At 59.1% G+C, this 23,464-nt stretch overlaps 1 protein-coding gene across 1 annotated transcript in view; it reads left to right on the forward strand.

Annotated features, from left to right (window-relative positions):
* The window catches only part of CCKAR (cholecystokinin A receptor), a 385,208-nt gene that overhangs the window by 9,839 nt on the left and 351,905 nt on the right, over positions 1 to 23,464 (forward strand). The window contains exon 2 of the mRNA XM_069630334.1: positions 3,407 to 3,658. Within this exon, the coding sequence (XP_069486435.1) occupies positions 3,407 to 3,658 (252 nt within the window). The remainder of the gene's footprint in view (positions 1 to 3,406; positions 3,659 to 23,464) is intronic.

Raw genomic sequence — 23,464 nt, forward strand, 5'->3', positions numbered from 1 at the left:
GGGTCAAAGGTGGTGGGCATGCATGTATGCCACCTTTTGTCCTGTGTATTTGCACTCCACCGTGCAAATGAGTAAATGTTGCCTACCATGCGAGCACTGCAGCTCCATCGAGATGCCCAGCATTTACGATGGTATGCACATGTATGCATGTGTTTGGCTGAGAGGAAGGGATGCGTCCGAAACGCAAGTTGCGCTCGGCCCCTCCTCTCCACCACACAAATGAATGGCCATGGGTCGTAGCAGACCATAGACTAGAGCAGTGTGTCGGGTTGTGGTTCACTGTGTGAGGGTAAATGCATGGAAAGTGTTGGATGCGGAAGGGGCCAACATGGAGTAGTGGAGCAGTGGGAAGTTAGGCGATGCTGTGCAAGGGGAATGTGTGTGCTGGCAGTGTGCCTGGTACTCAGGCAATTGGCTGAATGTGGTTGAATTTGGTGAACAAGGCAAACACCACGTGGACAGTGGAAGGTGGCTGCAGTTGTGAGCCAAACGCCTCAGGCCCACAGAAAAGGCTGGCTGGCCTCGGGAGGAGGTGCGCGAACGCAGGCAAGTTATGAAACGCAAAAGTAACAGCAAACAGTAGTTAATCATCACTGAAGAGCGCTGGCCTCTTTCAGCTCATGTATAGCCTTGAAATTAGCTTGGCAGCTTAAACGGATGATGCATTTCATGTAAAAGAAAAAGCGTGTTAACTCATTCAGGTGGCATTGATGCGCGTTCTTGGATGTAAGCTAAGTAAGACTACACTTGCATATTTACACAGGTGTTCTGCAAAGCTCTGCAGCTCGGCCTTTGATAGCCGTGGCAGCATTACCCTTTGAAGAGTGTGGCTTTTCCTGCAGTCACACACGGATTGGCTACATGGCAAATTGGCTTTAGATGACAACAGCCTGTGACGCGTCTAGAGCAGCTCTAAGAAACAAGTCACAGATTGATCGATATATTTCCTAAATGGGGGTGCGGAAGCAGTGCACTATTTTCTTAAGTAACCTTTAGATATTACGATGCATTAATTGTGGAGTGAATGGAAGATATTTGAGTGACAGAGTGCACAGAGATTATATGAGAAGGAAGGCAGTGAAAAAGAAATACAGAAGAAAGAGAGCACAATGAAGACCACAAGAAACAAAAGCAGAAATTAAAAAGAAAAAAAGGAAAGAAAGACAGGAAGATAAAAAAGCAAAAGAAACAAATGAAAGAAAATGAAAGGAAGAAAGAACTAAATAAAAGAAAGAGGAACGTAGAAAGAACTAAAGCAAGAAAGGAAAATGGAAGGAAAGAAAGGAATAAAAAAGAAGGAAAGAGAGAGAAAAGGAAAGAAAGGAAGGAAGAGAGGGAAAGAAAGGAAGGAGGGAAGAAAGGCAATGCATCACAAAAAGGAGAGGAAGGAAGGTAGTGAAGAAAAATAATGCTAGAAAATGAAAGAAACAATGAAGGAAAGACAGTGAGCAAGAACAATAAAGAAAGAAAAAACAAAGAAAGTGAACGTGAGAAAGTGAGAAAAGACAATAGAAGAAAGAAACCAGAAAGAAAGGAAGAAAAAATGATAGAAAGAAAGTACGAAACAGAAGAAAGTTTAAAGGAAAGATGAAATAACCAAAGAAAAAGACAAAAGAATAGAGGAAAAGAAAAGACAAAAGAAAGAGTAAAGAAAATATGGGGGAAAGGGGAATGAAATGAAAAAATCAAGGAGGAAAGAGAAAAAAGAACAGATGGGAGAATGAAAGAAACGAAAAGAAAGAGCAAGCATGGCAAGTGGGAAGAAAGAAAAAGAAAGAAACCAAAGGATCAAGAAAGTGAGAGAAAAAAGAGAAGGGTGGATGTAGCACAGTTAAAGCTACAGAAAAGGGACAGCACATTTTATTTAGCACATAAAGTATACAGTGCGTATATATTATCTGAATGTACAATAATGATGTATGCTCACACAGCACACATGGCCTCACTGCTTCTATTCCTTTATTTGTACTTGCTGTTGTCTATATATAGTTCTGCTGAGTGTCAATAATACACAGCGTTTGCTGTAGCTGGTGTTTAGTACTGTCATGCTCAAAATGTTTATACACCTACATTGCCCCATGCGTACATTGAATATTCGAACCTGGGAAAGGGTGTTCAACCAATCAGGTGGCTGGAAACGTTGCTTGCCACTGCCAGTGCTACGGCCGTGTTTTATGAGCCACGCTAGGCCCTTCTCCTCCGGGTGCCCATATTTGTTTAGGTGCCTTTCCACCTTGGCCTTTCTCCGGCGTCTTCCCGGCGTCCCGTCACCACTCCAACTTTACAGCCCTCGCCGAGGCCTTCACTTTGATTGGCCTGTAGGGATACTATTTGCACACTAATTCACAGTGCACATTTAATCTCATAAAAAAGGGGGCACCCTGGCAGCATATTATTAACTGTCAAATAGTGCAAGCCTGGGCCAGGAAATGCAGTGCAGGCATTCAGAGTGAGTTGCAATTTGTTGTTACTGGTAGTGGACACATTCATTGTTACAAACATATACCAACATTTAAAACATTCTGTGCGTGAATGTACAGTGGAGTCCAAGGGGGTTCATATGATTAGAAACAGGTTAACTCATACTGTACAGAAAGGTACATGCAACAGAAAAATTCCAACATTGTACATGCGAGGGTAAGTTACCTAAATACATGAATACTCAAGCCACACACGTATCAGCATTACTTCATGCTCAGTGCAGTGGTCGAAGTAAGCGGGAGTGGTCGGGAGTGGTGCTCCTCTACTTTTTTAAATTACCTTTTACAGCTCCTATACTTTTATTTTAACAAGAAATAGTTCCGGAATGGTTTCGTTTTAAAATAAAAGTGTAGGAAGAAGTTGAAACCTTCACTTTCAGTGCACTGTACTGAACGTTCCCTTAAACAGCAGGTGCACGTGTTTGGGGGGGGGGGTGTATTGTGTGTGGGAGGGGTCGTGGCAATGGGGTTTGTGGGGAGTGGGTGCAGGCCAGTAGCTCAGTGTCAATGTGGCTATAAACTCTAAACAGTGTCAGTTGTTCTCACATGTAGTGGAGGAAAGAAGAGCCAAGAATAAACAGATTTCAAGCTCCTACTGCATTGCTTCATGCAGAGTTACAATTCCTTATGAACACTGTAAGAAAAATGTTGGAAATGGAAAAAGAGAGAGTCCCCGAAAATTGAGTCCTTCAGGTACACCCAGTTCTGCACCTAGTGCTTTAGAGAATGGACCTCATAAGAAAATGTTATTTCCACTTTGATTGGCACTGCCCCTGGTACATCCCCCAAGGCTGGAGTGACATATGGCGCATCCTATGGCAGGTTATGCCCTGGGTTGACTGTTGCATATTATGGCAGGCTCTTGGATGGATGTATTCATGTATTCATGTTGAGATGTTTCTCTTTGTTGCTTTGCACGTCTGCAGACCTGCACCAGACTGTGCGCATCCTGCTCTACTCGCTCATCTTCTTCCTCAGCGTTCTGGGCAACACCCTGGTGATTGCAGTACTGATCCGGAACCGGCGCATGAGGACCGTCACCAACAGCTTCCTGCTCTCACTGGCCGTCAGCGACCTCATGCTGTGCCTCTTCTGCATGCCCTTCACTCTCATCCCCAACCTGCTGAAGGACTTCATCTTCGGCAGCACCGTCTGCAAGACGGCCACCTACTTCATGGGTGAGTCTCGCTGATGCTCCAGCTGGCGGAGCTGATGGGCATGCTATGATATGATATGCTACGCTACAGCATTTATAACGCGCCTGTACACAAGTGTTTCTAGGCACCACAAGACAAGGGAGGGAAGACATAGGGAGGACAAGACAAACGATCCTACTAGGCCTTGTGTCATTCGGATCCTGCAAGTGCAACAATGGAAGTGCAAGGGGAAGGTGTGGGGGAAGTGCAAGGGAGAGGAATGGGGTAAATGCGGCCAGGGCACTATGAAATGGAGTAAATGCGGCCAGGGCACTATGAAATGGGGTAAATGCGGCCAGGGCACTATGAAAGGGACTGCTGCACAGACAAGCAGTCACCCAAGCCATGGTTTAACAGCCAAAGTATATAGCTTTATATACGAGCTGCTTATTGACACATGCATGCATGCTTGGTTATAGGTCTGAGTTTGGAAATATAACCCCAAAAATACAAATTCGGAAATAATGCAGTAGACAATATTTTCTGTAATGTTGTATTTAGTCTGCTGTTGATATGCTCAAATGGCAGTAACAGCTGCTGGTGTTTGGACATTCCCAATCACTTCTTTGCTTTGATCCTCTAGCATGTATTCCCCACTAGTCACGTGTTTTCCATTACACGTTTTAGCGGAAGTAAAACCTCTACACCTGCACAACTATTGGTATGTGTTGTTTCGTTGACAAAAATTTGAAAGTGGTCAATTAGATCAACCTAAATTTAGTTATTGCATTTTGTTATTTTCTTGTTTTAGTAAGAAGATCCCCAATACCACCCACACACTTCCCTTCCCCTTACTCGCAACCCATCCTATCCCCTCAACCCCATATATATATATATATATATATAACATGGCCATGGTAGTGGCCATGTAGTTATGGTTAAGTTGCTGTTCCCATAGGAAGAGCACTTTTTGGGCGGCTTATAACCTCGCTCCCACTGGACGAATCCACACCAAACTTTGCAAAAAAAAGTATATGGCACACTCTGCTTTTTTTTTGCAAAGTTTGGTGAGGTTTGGTCCAGGGGGGCAAAGTTATATGGGGGGTCCCAAATTTTTTTTTTTCCCCATAGACTGAATGGGAAAAAAACTTTGCTCACGCCTTCAGCTCAAACCACGGGACAGATTTTCACCAAATTTGGACCAGGAGCAGCGGCTTGGTCCTGAAAGGATGCTTTTGCAGATTTGGTGAATATCAGTCCAGTAGTTTTTTAAAAAATGACCAAAAAGTAGGTCAGAAAAAAATTGTGATATCTGTGTCCGCTTTGGACACACTTCCCCGCTCGCTCCGCGGACAGGACAGGGATTGGGCAAGCGGCTTGCGTGGTGTCTGCGGACATGTTACGTGCTTTCCCATTGGCTGCGGTGCAGCGTGCAGTACGTCGTATTTTGCAAGACGGCCGCCATCTTTGTTGATGGTTTGCCTGAGAGACAAGGAGCGGGATCTGCCGCCTGCTAGTAAGGTCATGCCCGTGTCTCCCCTGTTCCCCCCCACCCCCCGCTAATCCCCCGTGTCTCCCTCGTGTTACCCCCACCACGCACTTATGCCCCGTGTCTCCCTCATGTTGCCCCCCACCCCCCACTCATGCCCCGTGTCTCCCTCGTGTTGCCCCCCACCCCCCGTGTCTCCCTCGTGTTACCCCCCACCCCGCGCTCATGCCCCGTGTCTCCCTCGTGTTCCCCCCTACACCCGCTCATGCCCCGTGTCTCCCCTGTTCCCCCCAGCCCCCCTGCTCATGCCCCGTGTCTCCCTCCTATTGCCCCCCAACCCCCGCTCATGCCCCATGTCTGCCCTGTTCCCCCCACCCCCCCGGTAATTGCCCAGTTTGTCTCCCTCGTGTTGCCCCCACCCCCGCTCATGCCCCGTGTCTCCCTCGTGTTTCCCCCACCCCCTGCTCATGCCCTGTGTCTCCCTCGTGTTACCCCCCACCCCCACGCATGCCCCGTGTCTCCCTCGTGTTACCCCCCACCCCCCGCTCATGCCCTGTGCCTCCCTCCTGTACCCCCCCATCCCCCGATCATGCCCCGTGTCTGCCCTGTTCCCCCCATGCCCCGTGTCTCCCTCGTGTTGCCCCCACCCCCTGCTCATGCCCGTGTCTCCCTCGTGTTACCCCCACCCCCCGCTCATGCCCCGTGTCTCCCTCGTGTTGCCCCCCACCGCCCGCTCATGCCCCGTGTCTCCCTCGTGTTGCCCCCCACCCCCCGCTCATGCCCCGTGTCTCCCTCGTGTTACCCCCCCAAACCCGCTCATGCCCCGTGTCTCCCTCCTTTACCCCCGACCCCCCGCTCATGCCCTGTGTGTGCCCTGTTCCCCCCACCCCCCGCTCATGCCCCGTGTCTCCCTCGTGTTACCCCCACCCCCGCTAATGCTCTGTGTCTCCCCTGTTCCCGCCCACCCCCTGCACATGCCCTGTGTGTGCCCTGTTCCCCCCAACCCCCGCTCATGCCCCGTGTCTCCCTCGTGTTACCCCCCCACCCCCTGCTCATGCCCTGGGTCTCCCCTTTCCCCCCCCACCCCCTGCTCATGCCCCGTGTCTCCCCTGTTCCTTCCCACCCCCCGCTCATGCCCTGTGTCTCCCTTGTTCCCCCCATTCATTCCCCCCGCTCATGCCCCGTGTCTCCCCCACCCCCCGCTCATGCCCCATGTCTGCCCTGTTCCCCCATCCCCCGGTAATTGCCCGGTGTCTCCCTCGTCTTGCCCCCACCCCCCGATTATGCCCCATGTCTCCCTCGTGTTGCCCCCACCCCCCGCTCATGCCCTGTGTCTCCCTCGTGTTACCCCCCCACCCGCTCATGCCCCGTGTCTCCCTCGTGTTACCCTCCACCCCTGGCTCATGCCCCGTGTCTCCCTCGTGTTACCCCCCCACCCCCCGCTCATGCCCTGTGTCTCCCTCCTGTACCCCCCACCCCCTGCTCATGCCCCGTGTCTCCCTCGTGTTGCCCCCCACCCCCCACCCATGCCCCGTGTCTCCCTCGTGTTGCCCCCCACCCCCTGCTCATGCCCCGTGTCTCCCTCCTTTACCCCCCACCCCCCGCTCATGCCCCGTGTCTGCCCTGTTGCCCCACCCCCCGCTCATGCCCCGTGTCTCCCCTGTGACACCCACCCACCCGCTCATGCTCCGTGTCTCCCCTGTTCCCCCCACCCCCCGCTCATGCCCTGTGTCTGCCCTGTTCCCCCACCCCCCCGCTCATGCCCCGTGTCTCCCCTGTTCCCCCCCACCCCCCGCTCATGCCCCGTGTCTCCCTCGTGTTACCCCCCACCCCCCGCCCATGCCTCGTGTCTCCCTCCTGTTTCCCCCACCCCCTGCTCATGCCCCGGGACTCCCCTTTTCCCCCCCACCGCCCGCTCATGCCCCGTGTCTCCCCTGTTCCTACACACCCCCTGCTCATGCCCCGTGTCTCCCCTGTTCCCCCCATTCATTCCCCCCCACTCATGGCCCGTGTCTCCCCCACCCCCCGCTCATGCCTGCACTGTTCCCCCACCCCCCGGTAATTGCCCGGTGTCTCCCTCGTGTTGCCCCCACCCCCCGATTATGCCCCGTGTCTCCCTCGCGTTGCCCCCAACCCCTGCTCATGCCCTGTGTCTCCCTCGTGTTACCCCCACCACCCGCTCATGCCCCGTGTCTCCCTCGTGTTACCCCCCACCCCCGGCTCATGCCCCGTGTCTCCCTCCTGTACCCCCCACCCCCCGCTCATGCGCTGTGTCGGCCCTGTTCCCCACACCCCCGCTCAAGCACCGTGTCTCCCTCGTGTTACCCCACCCCCCGCTGATGCCCCGTGTCTCCTCTGTTACCCCCCGCTCATGCCCCATGTCTCCCTCGTGTTACCCCCCACCCCCCACTCATGCCCTGTGTCTCCCTCCTGTTCCCCCACCCCCTGCTCATGCCCCGTGTTCCCCCCACCCCCCACTCATGCCCTGTGTCTCCCTCCTGTCCCCCCACCCCCCTCTCATGCCCCGTGCCTCCCTCACGATCCCCCCACCCCCCCACTCATGCCCCGTTTCTCCCCTGTTCCCCCACACCCCCGCTCATGCCCCATGTCTCCCCTGTGCCCCCAGCCCCCCGCTCATGCCCCGTGTCTCCCTCATGTTGCCCCCACCCCCTGCTCATGCCCTGTGTCTCCCTCGTGTTGCCCCCCACCCCCTGCTCATGCCCTGTGTCTCCCTCGTGTTGCCCCCCACCCCCTGCTCATGCCCCGTGTCTCCCTCGTGTTGCCCCCCACCCTCCGCTCATGCCCCGTATCTCCCTCGTGTTACCCCCACCCCGCGCTCATGCCCCGTGTCTTCCTCCTGTACTCCCCTCCCCCCGCTCATGCCCGTGTCTGCCCTGTTCCCCCCACCCCCGCTCATGCCCTGTGTATTCCCTGTTCCCCCCGCTCATGCCCCGTGTCTCCCTCGTGTTGCCCCCCACCCTCCGCTCATGCCCCGTATCTCCCTCGTGTTACCCCCACCCCGCGCTCATGCCCCGTGTCTTCCTCCTGTACTCCCCTCCCCCCGCTCATGCCCGTGTCTGCCCTGTTCCCCCCACCCCCTGCTCATGCCTTGTGTCTCCCCTGTTCCCCTCACCCCCTGCTCATGCCCTGTGTGTGCCCCTGTTCCCCCCACCCCCCGCTCATGCCCTGTGTCTCCCTTGTGTTACCCTCCACCCCCGCTCATGCCCCGTGGCTCCCCTATTCACCCCCACCCCCCGCTCATGCCCCGTGTCTCCCTCGTGTTACCCCCCACCCCCCGCCCATGCCTCGTGTCTCCCTCCTGTTCCCCCCACCCCCGGCTCATGCCCCGTGTCTCCCTCGTGTTACCCCCACCCCCGCTCATGCTCTGTGTCTCCCCTGTTCCCCCCCACCCCCTGCTCATGCCCTGTGTTTGCCCTGTTCCCCCCACCCCCCGCTCATGCCCCGTGTCTCCCTCGTGTTACCCCCCCACCACCTGCTCATGCCCTGGGTCTCCCCTTTTCCCCCCCACCCCCCGCTCATGCCCCGTGTCTCCCCTGTTCCCCCATTCATTCACCCCGCTCATGCCCCGTGTCTCCCCCACCCCCCGCTCATGCCCCATGTCTGCCCTGTTCCCCCATCCCCCGGTAATTGCCCGGTGTCTCCCTCGTGTTGCCCCCACCCCCCGATTATGCCCCGTGTCTCCCTTGTGTTTCCCCCACCCCACGCTCATGCCCTGTGTCTCCCTCGTGTTACGCCCCACCACCCGCTCATGCCCCGTGTCTCCCTTGTGTTACCCCCACCCCTGGCTCATGCCCCGTGTCTCCCTCGTGTTACCCCCCACCCCCCGCTCATGCCCTGTGTCTCCCTCCTGTACCCCCCACCCCCTGCTCATGCCCCGTGTCTGCCCTGTTCCCCCCACCCCCCATGCCCCGTGTCTCCCTCATGTTGCCCCCACCCCCTGCTCATGCCCGTGTCTCCCTCGTGTTGCCCCCACCCCCCGCTCATGCCCCGTGTCTCCCTCGTGTTGCCCCCCACCCCCGCTCATGCCCCGTGTCTCCCTCGTGTTGCCCCCCACCCCCCGCTCATGCCCCGTGTCTCCCTCGTGTTACCCCCCAGCCCCCGCTCATGCCCCGTGTCTCCCTCCTTTACCCCCCACCCCCCGCTCATGCCCCGTGTCTGCCCTGTTCCCCCACCCCCGCTCATGCCCCGTGTCTCCCCTGTTCCACCCACCCCCCGCTCATGCTCCGTGTCTCCCCTGTTCCCCTCCACCCCCTGCTCATGCCCTGTGTGTGCCCTGTTCCCCCCACCCCCGCTCATGCCCCGTGTCTCCCTCGTGTTACCCCCCACCCCCTGCTCATGCCCCGGGTCTCCCCTTTTCCCCCGCACCCCCCGCTCATGCCCCGTGTCTCCCCTGTTCCTACCCACCCCCGCTCATGCCCCGTGTCTCCCCTGTTCCCCCCATTCATTCCCCCCCACTCATGCCCCGTGTCTCCCCCACCCCCCGCTCATGCCCCATGTCTGCCCTGTTCCCCCACCCCCCGGTAATTGCCCGGTGTCTCCCTCGTATTGCCCCCACCCCCCGATTATGCCCCGTGTCTCCCTCGCGTTGCCCCCACCCCCCGCTCATGCCCTGTGTCTCCCTCGTGTTACCCCCACCACCCGCTCATGCCCCGTGTCTCCCTCGTGTTACCCCCCACCCCTGGATCATGCCCCGTGTCTCCCTCCGGTACCCCCCACCCCCCGCTCATGCCCTGTGTCTGCCCTGTTCCCCACACCCCTGCTCAAGCACCGTGTTTCCCTCGTGTTACCCCCACCGCCCGCTCATGCCCCGTGTCTCCTCTGTTACCCGCCACCCCCCGCTCATGCCCCGTGTATTCCCTGTTCCCCCCGCAAATGCCCCGTCCCGTGTCTCCCCTGTTCCCCCCACCCCCTGCTCATGCCTTGTGTCTCCCCTGTTCCCCCCACCCCCTGCTCATGCCCTGTGTGTGCCCCTGTTCCCCCCACCCCCCGCTCATGCCCTGTGTCTCCCTTGTGTTACCCTCCACCCCTGCTCATGCCCCGTGGCTCCCCTATTCACCCCCACCCCCCGCTCATGCCCCGTGTCTCCCTCGTGTTACCCCCCACCCCCCGCCCATGCCTTGTGTCTCCCTCCTGTTCCCCCCACCCCCGGCTCATGCCCCGTGTCTCCCTCGTGTTACCCCCACCCCCGCTCATGCTCTGTGTGTGCCCTGTTCGCCCCACCACCCGCTCATGCCCCGTGTCTCCCTCGTGTTACCCCCCCACCCCCTGCTCATGCCCTGGGTCTCTCCTTTTCCCCCCCACCCCCCGCTCATGCCCCGTGTCTCCCCTGTTCCCCCCATTCATTCCCCCCGCTCATGCCCTGTGTCTCCCCCACCCCCCGCTCATGCCCCATGTCTGCCCTGTTCCCCCACCCCCCGGTAATTGCCCGGTGTCTCCCTCGTGTTGCCCCCACCCCCCGATTATGCCCCGTGTCTCCCTCGTGTTGCCCCCACCCCCCGCTCATGCCCTGTGTCTCCCTCGTGTTACCCCCCACCACCCGCTCATGCCCCGTGTCTCCCTCGTGTTACCCCCCACCCCTGGCTCATGCCCCGTGTCTCCCTCGTGTCACCCCCCACCCCCCGCTCATGCCCTGTGTCTCCCTCCTGTACCCCCACCCCCTGCTCATGCCCCGTGTCTGCCCTGTTCCCCCCACCCCCCATGCCCCGTGTCTCCCTCATGTTGACCCCACCCCCTGCTCATGCCCTGTGTCTCCCTCGTGTTGCCCCCCACCCCCGCTCATGCCCCGTGTCTCTCTCGTGTTGCCCCCACCCCCCGCTCATGCCCCGTGTCTCCCTCGTGTTACCCCCCACCCCCCGCTCATGCCCCGTGTCTCCCTCCTTTACCCCCCACCCCCCGCTCATGCCCCGTGTCTGCCCTGTTCCCCCACCCCCCGCTCATGCCCCGTGTCTCCCCTGTTCCACCCACCCCCCGCTCATGCTCTGTGTCTCCCCTGTTCCCCTCCACCCCCTGCTCATGCCCTGTGTGTGCCCTGTTCCCCCCACCCCACGCTCATGCCCCGTTTCTCCCTCGTGTTACCCCCACCCCCTGCTCATGCCCCGGGTCTCCCCTTTTCCCCCCACCCCCCGCTCATGCCCCATGTCTCCCCTGTTCCTACCCACCCCCGCTCATGCCCCCTGTCTCCCCTGTTCCCCCATTCATTCCCCCCCACTCATGCCTCGTGTCTCCCCCACCCCCCGCTCATGCCCCATGTCTGCCCTGTTCCCCCACCCCCCGGTAATTGCCCGGTGTCTCCCTCGTGTTGCCCCCACCCCCCGATTATGCCCCGTGTCTCCCTCGCGTTGCCCCCACCCCCCGCTCATGCCCTGTGTCTCCCTCGTGTTACCCCCCACCACCCGCTCATGCCCCGTGTCTCCCTCGTGTTACCCCCCACCCCGGATCATGCGCCGTGTCTCCCTCCGGTACCCCCCACCCCCCGCTCATGCCCTGTGTCTGCCCTGTTCCCCACACTCCCGCTCAAGCACCGTGTCTCCCTCGTGTTACCCCCACCCCCCGCTCATGCCCCGTGTCTCCTCTGTTACCCCCCACCCCCCACTCATGCCCTGTGTCTCCCTCCTGTTCCCCCACCCCCTGCTCATGCCCCGTGTTCCCCCCACCCCCCACTCATGCCCTGTGTCTCCCTCCTGTCCCCCCACCCCCTCTCATGCCCCGTGTCTCCCTCATGATCCCCCCACCCCCCACTCATGCCCCGTTTCTCCCCTGTTCCCCCCACTCCCGCTCATGCCCCATGTCTTCCCTGTTCCGCCAGCCCCCCGCTCATGCCCCGTGTCTCCCTCGTGTTGCCCCCACCCCCTGCTCATGCCCTGTGTCTCCCTCGTGTTGCCCCCCACCCCCTGCTCATGCCCCGTGTCTCCCTCGTGTTGCCCCCCACCCTCCGCTCATGCCCCGTATCTCCCTCGTGTTACCCCCACCCCGCGCTCATGCCCCGTGTCTCCCTCCTGTACCCCCCTCCCCCTGCTCATGCCCGTGTCTGCCCTGTTCCCCCCACCCCCGCTCATGCCCCGTGTATTCCCTGTTCCCCCCGTTCATGCCCCGTCCCGTGTCTCCCCTGTTCCCCCCACCCCCTGCTCATGCCTTGTGTCTCCCGTGTTCCCCCCACCCCCTGCTCATGCCTTGTGTCTCCCCTGTTCCCCCCACCCCCGCTCATGCCCCGTGGCTCCCCTATTCACCCCCACCCCCCGCTCATGCCCCGTGTCTCCCTCGTGTTACCCCCCACCCCCTGCCCATGCCCCATGTCTCCCTCGTGTTACCCCCCACCCCCCGCCCATGCCTCGTGTCTCCCTCCTGTTTCCCCCACCCCCTGCTCATGCCCCATGTCTGCCCTGTTCCCACCCACCCCCGCTCATATCTCCCCTGTTCCCCCCACCCCCACTCATGCCCTGTGTCTCCCTCGTGTTACCCCCCAAACCCGCTCATGCCCCGTGTCTCCCTCGTGTTACCCCCCCACCCCCCGCTCATGCCCCATGTCTCCCTCCTGTACCCCCACCCCCTACTCATGCCCCGTGTCTGCCCTGTTCCCCCCACCCCCCGCTCATGCCCGTGTCTCCCCTGTTCCCCCCACCCCCCACTCATGCCCCGTGTCTCCCCTGTTCCCCCCCACCCCCCGCTCATGCCCCGTGTCTCCCTCGTGTTACCCCCCAGCCCCCGCTCATGCCCTGTGTCTCCCTCCAGTTCCCCCACCCCCCACTCACGCCCAGTGTTCCCCCCACCCCCCGCTCATGCACCGTGTCTCGCTCCTGTCCCCCCCACCCCCCTCTCATGCCCCGTGTCTCCCTCACGATCCCCCACCCCCCACTCATGCCCCGTGTCTCCCCTGTTCCCCCCCACCCCCACTCATGCCCCGTATCTCCCCTGTTCCCCCAGCCCCCCCGCTCATGCCCTGTGTCTCCCTCCTGTTGCCCCCACCCCCTGCTCATGCCCCATGTCTGCCCTGTTCCCCCACCCCCACTCATGCCCCGTGTGTCTCCCTCGTGTTACCCCAACACCCCGCTCATGCCCTGTGTCTCTGTCGTGTTGCCCCCACCCCCGCTCATGCCCCGTGTCTCCCTCATGTTGCCCCCCACCCCGCGCTCATGCCCCATGTCTCCCTCCTGTACCCCCCTCCCCCCGCTCATGCCCTGTGTCTGCCCTGTTCCCCCCACCCCCCGCTCATGCCCCGTATATTCCCTGTTCCCCCCGCTCATGCCCCGTGTCTCCCCTGTGCCCCCCCACCCCCCGCTCATGCCCTGTGTCTCCCCTGTTCCCCCCCACTCCCTGCTCATGCCCTGTGTGTGCCCCTGTTCCCCCCACCCCCCACTCATGCCCCATGTCTCCCTCGTGTTACCCCCCACCCCCGCTCATGCCCCGTGTCTCCCTCCTGTTCCCCCCACCTTCGCTCATGCCCCGTGTTTCTCTCGTGTTCCCCCCACCCCCTGCGCATGCCCCATGTCTGCCCTGTTCCCCCCCGCCCCCTGCTCATGACCCATGTCTCCCTCCTGTCCCCCCTCCCCCGCTCATGCCCCGTGTCTCCCCTGTTGCCCCCACCGCCCGCTCATGACCCGTGTCTCCCTCGTGTTGTCCCCCACCCCCCGCTCATGCCCCGTGTCTCCCTCCAGTACCCCCACCCCCCGCTCATGCCACGTGTCTCCCTCCTGTACCTGCCACCCCCCGCTCATGTCCCGTGTCTCCCTCCTGTACCCCCTACCCCCGCTCCTGCCCCGTGTCTCCCTCATGTTCCCCCCACCCCCCGCTCATGCCCCGTGTTTCCCTCGTGTTACCCCCCACCCCCCTGCTCATGCCTCATGTTCCCCCACCCCCGCTCATGCCCCGTATCTCCCTCATGTTCTCCCCACCCCCGCTCATGCCCCGTGTCTTCCTCGTGTACCCTCATGCCCCGTGTCTATCTCCTTTTCCCCCCCACCCCCCGCTCATGCTCCGTGTCTCCCCTGTTCCCCCCACCCCCCGCTCATGCTCTGTGTCTCCCCTGTTCCCCCACCCCACGCTCATGACCTGTGTCTCCCCTGTTCCCCCCACTCCCTGCTCATGCCCTGTGTGTGCCCCTTTTCCCCCAACCCCCGCTCCTGCCCCGTGTCTCCCTAGTGTTACCCCCCACCACCCACTCATGCCCCGTGTCTCCCTCCTGTTCCCCCACCCCCGCTCATGCCCCGTGTTTCTCTCGTGTTCCCCCCACCCCCTGCTCATGCCCCATGTCTGCCCTGTTCCCCCCCGCCCCCTGCTCATGACCCGTGTCTCCCTCCTGTCCCCCCAACCCCCGCTTATGCCCCGTGTCTCCCCTGTTGCCCCCCACCCCCTACTCATGACCCGTGTCTCCCTCGTGTTGTCCCCCACCCCCCGCTCCTGCCCCGTGTCTCCCTCATGTTCCCCCCACCCCCCGCTCATGCCCCGTGTTTCCCTCGTGTTAAGCCCCACACCCCCGCTCATGCCTCGTGTTCCCCCCACCCCCACTCATGCCCCGTTTCTCCCTCATGTTCTCCCCACCCCCCGCTCATGCCCTGTGTCTTCCTAGTGTACCCTCATGCCCCGTGTCTCTCTCCTTTTCCCCCCACCCCCTGCTCATGCTCCGTGTCTCCCCTGTTCCCCCACCCCCCGCTCATGCTCCGTGTCTCCCCTGTTCCCCCCACCCCACGCTCATGCCGTGTCTCACCTGTTCCATCCCACCCCCTGCTCATGCCCCATCTCTCCCTCCTTTTCCCCCCACCCCCGCTCATACCCTGTGTCTCCCCTGTTGCCCCCACACTCCCGCTCAGGTCCAGTGTCTCCCTTGTGTTACACCCCACCCCCCCACTCATGCCCCGTGTCTCTCTCGTGTTCCCCCCATCCCCCGCTCATGCCCTGTGTCTCCCTTGTGTTCTCCCCACCCCGCTCATGCCCCGTGTCTTCCTCGTGTACCCTCATGCCCCGTGTCTATCTCCTTTTCCCCCCACCCCCCGCTCATGCTCCGTGTCTCCCCTGTTTCCCCCCACCCCCCGCTCATGCTCTGTGTCTCCCCTGTTCCCCCACCCCACGCTCATGCCCTGTGTCTCCCCTGTTCCCCCCCACTCCCTGCTCATGCCCTGTGTGTGCCCCTGTTCCCCCCACCCCCCGCTCATGCCCCGTGTCTCCCTCGTGTTACCCCCCACCCCCCGCTCATGCCCCGTGTCTCCCTCCTGTTCCCCCACCCCCGCTCATGCCCCGTGTTTCTCTCGTGTTCCCCCCACCCCCTGCTCATGCCCCATGTCTGCCCTGTTCCCCCCACCCCCTGCTCATGACTCGTGTCTCCCTCCTGTCCCCCCACCCCCGCTCATGCCCCGTGTCTCCCCTGTTGCCCCCCACCCCCCGCTCATGACCCGTGTCTCCCTCGTGTTGTCCCCCACCCCCCGCTCATGCCCCGTGTCTCCCTCCAGTACCCCCACCCCCCGCTCATGCCACGTGTCTCCCTCCTGTACCCGTCACCCCCGCTCATGTCCTGTGTCTCCCTCCTGTACCCCCCAACCTCCGCTCCTGCCCCGTGTCTCCCTCATGTTCCCCCCACCCCCCACTCATGCCCCGTGTGTCTCCCTTGTGTTACCCCAACACCCCGCTCATGCCCTGTGTCTCTGTCGTGTTGCCCCCACCCCCCGCTCATGCCCCGTGTCTCCCTCATGTTGCCTCCCACCCCCCACTCATGCCCCGTGTCTCCCTTGTGTTGACCCCCACCCCCCGCTCATGCCCCGTGTCTCCCTCGTGTTACCCCCCACCCCGCGCTCATGCCCCATGTCTCCCTCCTGTACCCCCCTCCCCCCGCTCATGCCCTGTGTCTGCCCTGTTCCCCCCACCCCCCGCTCATGCCCCGTGTATTCCCTGTTCCCCCCGCTCATGCCCCGTGTCTCCCCTGTGCCCCCCCACCCCCCGCTCATGCCCCGTGTCTCCCCTGTTCCCCCCCACTCCCTGCTCATGCCCTGTGTGTGCCCCTGTTCCCCCCACCCCCCACTCATGCCCCGTGTCTCCCCTGTTCCCCCCCACCCCCGCTCATGCCCCGTGTCTCCCCTATTCACCCCCCCCCCTGCTCATGCCCTGTGTGTGCCCTGTTCCCCCATCCCCACTCATGCACCGTGTCTCCCCTGTTCCCCCCCTACCCCCCGCTCATGCCCCGTGTCTCCCTCGTGTTACCCCCCAGCCCCCGCTCATGCCCTGTGTCTCCCTCCAGTTCCCCCACCCCCCACTCACGCCCAGTGTTCCCCCCACCCCCCGCTCATGCACCGTGTCTCGCTCCTGTCCCCCCCACCCCCCTCTCATGCCCCGTGTCTCCCTCACGATCCCCCACCCCCCACTCATGCCCCGTGTCTCCCCTGTTCCCCCCCACCCCCACTCATGCCCCGTATCTCCCCTGTTCCCCCAGCCCGCCCGCTCATGCCCCGTGTCTCCCTCCTGTTGCCCCCACCCCCTGCTCATGCCCCATGTCTGCCCTGTTCCCCCACCCCCACTCATGCCCCGTGTGTCTCCCTCGTGTTACCCCAACACCCCGCTCATGCCCTGTGTCTCTGTCGTGTTGCCCCCACCCCCGCTCATGCCCCGTGTCTCCCTCATGTTGCCCCCCACCCCCCACTCATGCTCCGTGTCTCCCTCGTGTTGACCCCCACCCCCCGCTCATGCCCCGTGTCTCCCTCATGTTACCCCCCACCCCGCGCTCATACCCCATGTCTCCCTCCTGTACCCCCCTCCCCCCGCTCATGCCCTGTGTCTGCCCTGCTCCCCCCACCCCCCGCTCATGCCCCGTGTATTCCCTGTTCCCCCCCGCTCATGCCCCGTGTCTCCCCTGTGCTCCCCCACCCCCCGCTCATGCCCTGTGTCTCCCCTGTTCCCCCCCACTCCCTGCTCATGCCCTGTGTGTGCCCCTGTTCCCCCCACCCCCCACTCATGCCCCATGTCTCCCTCGTGTTACCCCCCACCCCCGCTCATGCCCCGTGTCTCCCTCCTGTTCCCCCCACCTTCGCTCATGCCCCGTGTTTCTCTCGTGTTCCCCCAACCCCCTGCTCATGCCCCATGTCTGCCCTGTTCCCCCCCGCCCCCTGCTCATGACCCATGCCTCCCTCCTGTCCCCCCTCCCCCCGCTCATGCCCCGTGTCTCCCCTGTTGCCCCCACCGCCCGCTCATGACCCGTGTCTCCCTCGTGTTGTCCCCCACCCCCCGCTCATGCCCCGTGTCTCCCTCCAGTACCCCCACCCCCCGCTCATGCCACGTGTCTCCCTCCTGTACCTGCCACCCCCCGCTCATGTCCCGTGTCTCCCTCCTGTACCCCCTACCCCCGCTCCTGCCCCGTGTCTCCCTCATGTTCCCCCCACCCCCCGCTCATGCCCCGTGTTTCCCTCTTGTTACCCCCCACCCCCCTGCTCATGCCTCATGTTCCCCCACCCCCGCTCATGCCCCGTATCTCCCTCATGTTCTCCCCACCCCCCGCTCATGCCCCGTGTCTTCCTCGTGTACCCTCATGCCCCGTGTCTATCTCCTTTTCCCCCCCACCCCCCGCTCATGCTCCGTGTCTCCCCTGTTCCCCCCACCCCCCGCTCATGCTCTGTGTCTCCCCTGTTCCCCCACCCCACGCTCATGCCCTGTGTCTCCCCTGTTCCCCCCACTCCCTGCTCATGCCCTGTGTGTGCCCCTTTTCCCCCAACCCCCGCTCCTGCCCCGTGTCTCCCTCGTGTTACCCCCCACGCCCCACTCATGCCCCGTGTCTCCCTCCTGTTCCCCCACCCCCGCTCATGCCCCGTGTTTCTCTCGTGTTCCCCCCACCCCCTGCTCATGCCCCATGTCTGCCCTGTTCCCCCCGCCCCCTGCTCATGACCCGTGTCTCCCTCCTGTCCCCCCAACCCCCGCTTATGCCCAGTGTCTCCCCTGTTGCCCCCCACCCCCTACTCATGACCCGTGTCTCCCTCATGTTGTCCCCCACCCCCCGCTCCTGCCCCGTGTCTCCCTCATGTTCCCCCCACCCCCCGCTCATGCCCCGTGTTTCCCTCGTGTTAAGCCCCACACCCCCGCTCATGCCTCGTGTTCCCCCCACCCCCACTCATGCCCCGTTTCTCCCTCATGTTCTCCCCACCCCCCGCTCATGCCCTGTGTCTTCCTAGTGTACCCTCATGCCCCATGTCTCTCTCCTTTTCCCCCCACCCCCTGCTCATGCTCCGTGTCTCCCCTGTTCCCCCACCCCCCGCTCATGCTCCGTGTCTCCCCTGTTCCCCCCACCCCACGCTCATGCCGTGTCTCACCTGTTCCATCCCACCCCCTGCTCATGCCCCATCTCTCCCTCCTTTTCCCCCCACCCCCGCTCATACCCTGTGTCTCCCCTGTTGCCCCCACACTCCCGCTCAGGTCCAGTGTCTCCCTTGTGTTACACCCCACCCCCCCACTCATGCCCCGTGTCTCTCTCGTGTTCCCCCCATGCCCCGCTCATGCCCTGTGTCTCCCTTGTGTTCTCCCCACCCCGCTCATGCCCCGTGTCTTCCTCGTGTACCCTCATGCCCCGTGTCTATCTCCTTTTCCCCCCACCCCCCGCTCATGCTCCGTGTCTCCCCTGTTCCCCCCACCCCCCGCTCATGCTCTGTGTCTCCCCTGTTCCCCCACCCCACGCTCATGCCCTGTGTCTCCCCTGTTCCCCCCAAACCCTGCTCATGCCCTGTGTGTGCCCCTGTTCCCCCCACCCCCCGCTCATGCCCCGTGTCTCCCTCGTGTTACCCCCCACCCCCCGCTCATGCCCCGTGTCTCCCTCCTGTTCCCCCCACCCCCGCTCATGCCCCGTGTTTCTCTCGTGTTCCCCCCACCCCCTGCTCATGCCCCATGTCTGCCCTGTTCCCCCCACCCGCTGCTCATGACTCGTGTCTCCCTCCTGTCCCCCCACCCCCGCTCATGCCCCGTGTCTCCCCTGTTGCCCCCCACCCCCCGCTCATGACCCGTGTCTCCCTCGTGTTGTCCCCCACCCCCCGCTCATGCCCCGTGTCTCCCTCCAGTACCCCCACCCCCCGCTCATGCCACGTGTCTCCCTCCTGTACCCGTCACCCCCCGCCCATGTCCTGTGTCTCCCTCATGACCCGTCTCTCCCTCGTGTTGTCCCCCACCCCCCGCTCATGCCCCGTGTCTCCCTCCAGTACCCCCACCCCCCGCTCATGCCACGTGTCTCCCTCCTGTACCCGTCACCCCCCGCTCATGTCCTGTGTCTCCCTCCTGTACCCCCCAACCCCCGCTCCTGCCCCGTGTCTCCCTCATGTTCCCCCCACCCCCCGCTCATGCCCCGTGTTTCCCTCGTGTTAAGCCCCACCCCCCCCGCTCATGCCTCGTGTCCTCCCCACCCCCGCTCATGCCCCGTGTCTCCCTCATGTTCCCCCCACCCCCCGCTCATGCTCCGTGTCTCCCCTGTTCCCCCCACCCCCCGCTCATGCTCCGTGTCTCCCCTGTTCCCCCCACCCCACGCTCATGCCCTGTGTCTCACCTGTTCCACCCCACCCCCTGCTCATGCCCTGTGTCTCCCCTGTTGCCCCCACACCCCCGCTCAGGTCCAGTGTCTCCCTTGTGTTACACCCCACCCCCCCACTCATGCCCCGTGTCTCTCTCGTGTTCCCCCCACCCCCCGCTCATGCCCTGTGTCTCCCTTGTGTTCTCCCCACCCCCGCTCATGCCCCATGTCTTCCTCGTGTTCTCCCCACCCCCCGCTCATGCCTCGTGTCTTCCTCATGTACCCCCACCCCCCGCTCATGCCCCGTGTCTCCCTCGTGTTACCCCCAGCCCCCGCTCATGCCCCGTGTCTCCCTCGTGTACCCCCCCGCCCCCCGCTCGTACCCCGTGTCTCCCCTGTTCCACCCCACCACCCACTCATGCCCCGTGTCTCCCCTGTTCTACCCCATCCCCTGCTCATGCCCCGTGTCTCCCTCCTTTTCTCCCCCACCCCCTGCTCATGCCCCGTGTTTTCCCTGTTCCCCCCACTCTCACTCATGCCCCGTCTCTCCCCTGTTCGCCCCCACCTCCCGCACGCCCTGTTGTGTTCTCTTTATACACCACGCCTTCCCTTTCCATGGTGGCCATCTTGGTAAAAGATTTTTCTTCCTACACGGTTTAGGAAGAAAAATATTTTTTTTACCACCCGGGGTTCCCACTTTGAGGACCTAAGATGCTAGTGGTCTAGTTATGGTGATGTTGCACTAATAAAAACCTATGAAATTCAGTAAAAATAAATGTGTTACAGGGACGTTATGGTTAAGTTGCACTAATAAAAACCTATGAAATTCAATGAAAAAACTTTGTTAAAGGGACGTTAGGGTTAAGTTGCACTAATAAAAAACCTATGAAATTCAATGAAAAAACTTTGTTAAAGGGACGTTATGGTTAAGTTGCGCTACTAAAAACCTATGAAATTCAGTGAAAAACCTTTGTTAAAGGGACGTTATGATTCCAAGTAAAACCGAAAAACCCTTGAAATTCGCCAATTATGGTAAGCTAAGCAATCATAACTCGCGCCACCACCGTGCACCCACGACAGCAAAGATGACATCACAAATGTCATTGATGACATCACTGATGACATCACACGTCTGGCTCACTCTTTTTTTTCTGGCATATCTAGGCCACATGGTTTTCATCAGTAACAGTCAGAAACTAAAAATGTTATTTTATTTGTAGACATATCCTTCAAGTAGGTTCTTACAGTAATTCCCTTAGAGTTCAGTCACATCATAGGAAACATATACATACGGGAAGACACAAGCTTGAAAGACAGCAATCCTTTTTGTGCTTAAAGATAATCAATAGACTTATCAGTACTTTCTGATAGTTCTGTTGTTTGTTTATGGCTGTACTTTCCCTGTATATGGTCATATTTTTATACATTGTACTCACACTACTTTCCTTAGAGTCCAATCACATCAAGTGATACATATACATAGGGTAAATAGCAGCTTTGAAACAGAGCAATCATTTATTTGCATGAAAATAATCAGTTAAGTTAGAAATTGTTTCTGCTACTACTTGTCCTTTTTTGCTAACTTCACTTTCCCTGTATATACCCATATTGGTATGTGTTCTTTTCTCTTTGTGTTTTGTCTATAGTAATGCAATTATGTAATACATGGGTTTTATTAGCTACTTATTACATATTTCACAGTACACAATATTATACCTTCATTTTGTACGCTACACACAATGCTATGTTTCTGCTTGAGTAGCTTAGTATACTAGATAGAACCCCATAATAGAATGCTATTTATATCTATGCATCGTTCAATGCACTAATTCGGGTATGATATTTATTGAAATGATGCATGACACTTTTTTTCGCAACTTTATAATAAGAATCCCTTGGACACACATTTCATGAAAAGTAAATACACATGTGATGTCATCAGTGATGTCATCAATGACATTTCTGATGTCATCTTTGATGTCGTGGGTGTTAGTCTTAGCAGTGCACGGTGGTGGCGCGAGTTATGGTTGCTTAGTTTACCATAACTAGTGAATTTCAAGGGTTTTTCGGTTATACTTGGAGCCATAACGCCCCTTTAACAAAGTTTTTTCACTGAATTTCATAGGTTTTTAGTAGCGCAACTTAACCATAATGTCCCTTTAACAAAGTTTTTTCACTGAATTAAATGGACGCGGTAGCGTCCATGTAGGTATGGTTAAGTTGGTGTTTCCATAGGAAGAGCACTTTTTGGGTGGCTTATAACTTCGCTCCCTCTGGACAAATCCTCACCAAACATTGCAAAAAATAGTATATGGCCCAGTCTGAATCTTCTTGCAAGGTTTGGAGAGGTTTGGTCCAGGGGGGGCAAAGTTATAGGGGGGGTCTCAAAACTTTTGTTTTTTCCTATAGACATAATGGGAAAAAAACTTTGCGCACGGCTGCAGCCCGAACCGCTGGACGGATTTACACCAAATTTGCGGCAGGAGCGGCAGCTTGGTCTCGAAAGCGTGCCTTTGCAAATTGTAAATCCGTCCAGTAGTTTTTTTTAAAATGACCAAAACGTAAGGCAAAAAAATTAGTGATATCTGTGTTCGCTTCGCGGACGGACTTCCCTGTTCGCTCCGCGGACAGCACCCCGATTGGCCCATGGGCTTGCGTCATGTCCGCGGACATGCGACATGTTCGCTGATTGGATGGCGTGGGGCGTGGAGCGCGTCAGATTTTCTGTGGCGCCCGCCATCTTGTATTCGCCGTCGACCGCGTACAGCGCGGTGAAACTTGGATTAAAAATTGTATTTAGTGGAGTGTGTTGGTGTGTAAGAGTGTTTGGGGAGGGTGGGGGAGTATGAGATAGGTTCAATGTTTTTTTTTAATGTGCTATACGCTTTTGTTGTGTTCGATTTGTCCGCGGAGAACACGGCTGTTCTGACATTTTGTAAATAAACTAAATGGTGGGGTGTTCAGAGGACGGAGTATGTGTCCTTTTTGTTCGCAAGGAAGGTAAAATTGAGCTAAAAACACTCGCGGTGTATTTAAATGTTCGTAAATACACAAACTGGGGGTGTCCTGAGGACACTGTCCGTATTGTAATCTGTCAAGTTCAATGTGTTCTTAGAACACTCGCGGTGTCCCGAAATGGTTGCAATTACACAAAATGGGAGTGAACCCTCCTTTTGTCCGCTGATAGTACAATTTCCTATGGCCTCACCCGACTTTTTGTCCACTAAAGAAATGATAAATCAGGCTGGTGTGCACCGACATTATGTGATAATCCTATGACTGGCGCTATTGACCTGGCTGACTTGCTTTTGCAACACTAAATCATATCTCCCGCCCCTAAGCCTGACATTATGAAAGCATTCATATTCCCCGCCTCTCTCCGTGACGTTACAGGGTGCGTCATCAAACGCGCCCAGTCGTCTCCAGTCCTACGCGACTTTACACAGAACCCGGAAGACAACACACATTATGTCACAACACAGCGCGCCACAATTCGGAATATGAAACTGTGATTTAAAAGCAAACATCAAGATTGTAAATTTTGTAAAGTACATATATTTGACATCAAATGTTTAGAGAATATTCAGCGATTTGCATTTGTCTTTGTTGTCGATCCGCAAAAGTTCATGTTGAGCCACGCAATGTTCCTTTGCGGTACAGAGGGTGTTAGATCAGCTTAGAACACAGTGCGCCACAAACCGGAATATGAAACTGTGGTTTAAAAGTAAACAGCAGGATTGTAAATTTTGTAAAGTACATATATTTGACATCAAATGTTTAGAGAATATTCAGCGATTTGCATTTGTCTTTGTTGTCGATCCGCAAAAGTTCATGTTGAGCCACGCGATGTTCCTTTGCGGTACAGAGGGTGTTAGATCAG

Source organism: Ambystoma mexicanum, chromosome 6q, assembly GCF_040938575.1.
Source record: "Ambystoma mexicanum isolate Mex_15411 chromosome 6q, UKY_AmexF1_1, whole genome shotgun sequence".
NCBI classification, from domain to species: domain Eukaryota; kingdom Metazoa; phylum Chordata; class Amphibia; order Caudata; family Ambystomatidae; genus Ambystoma; species Ambystoma mexicanum.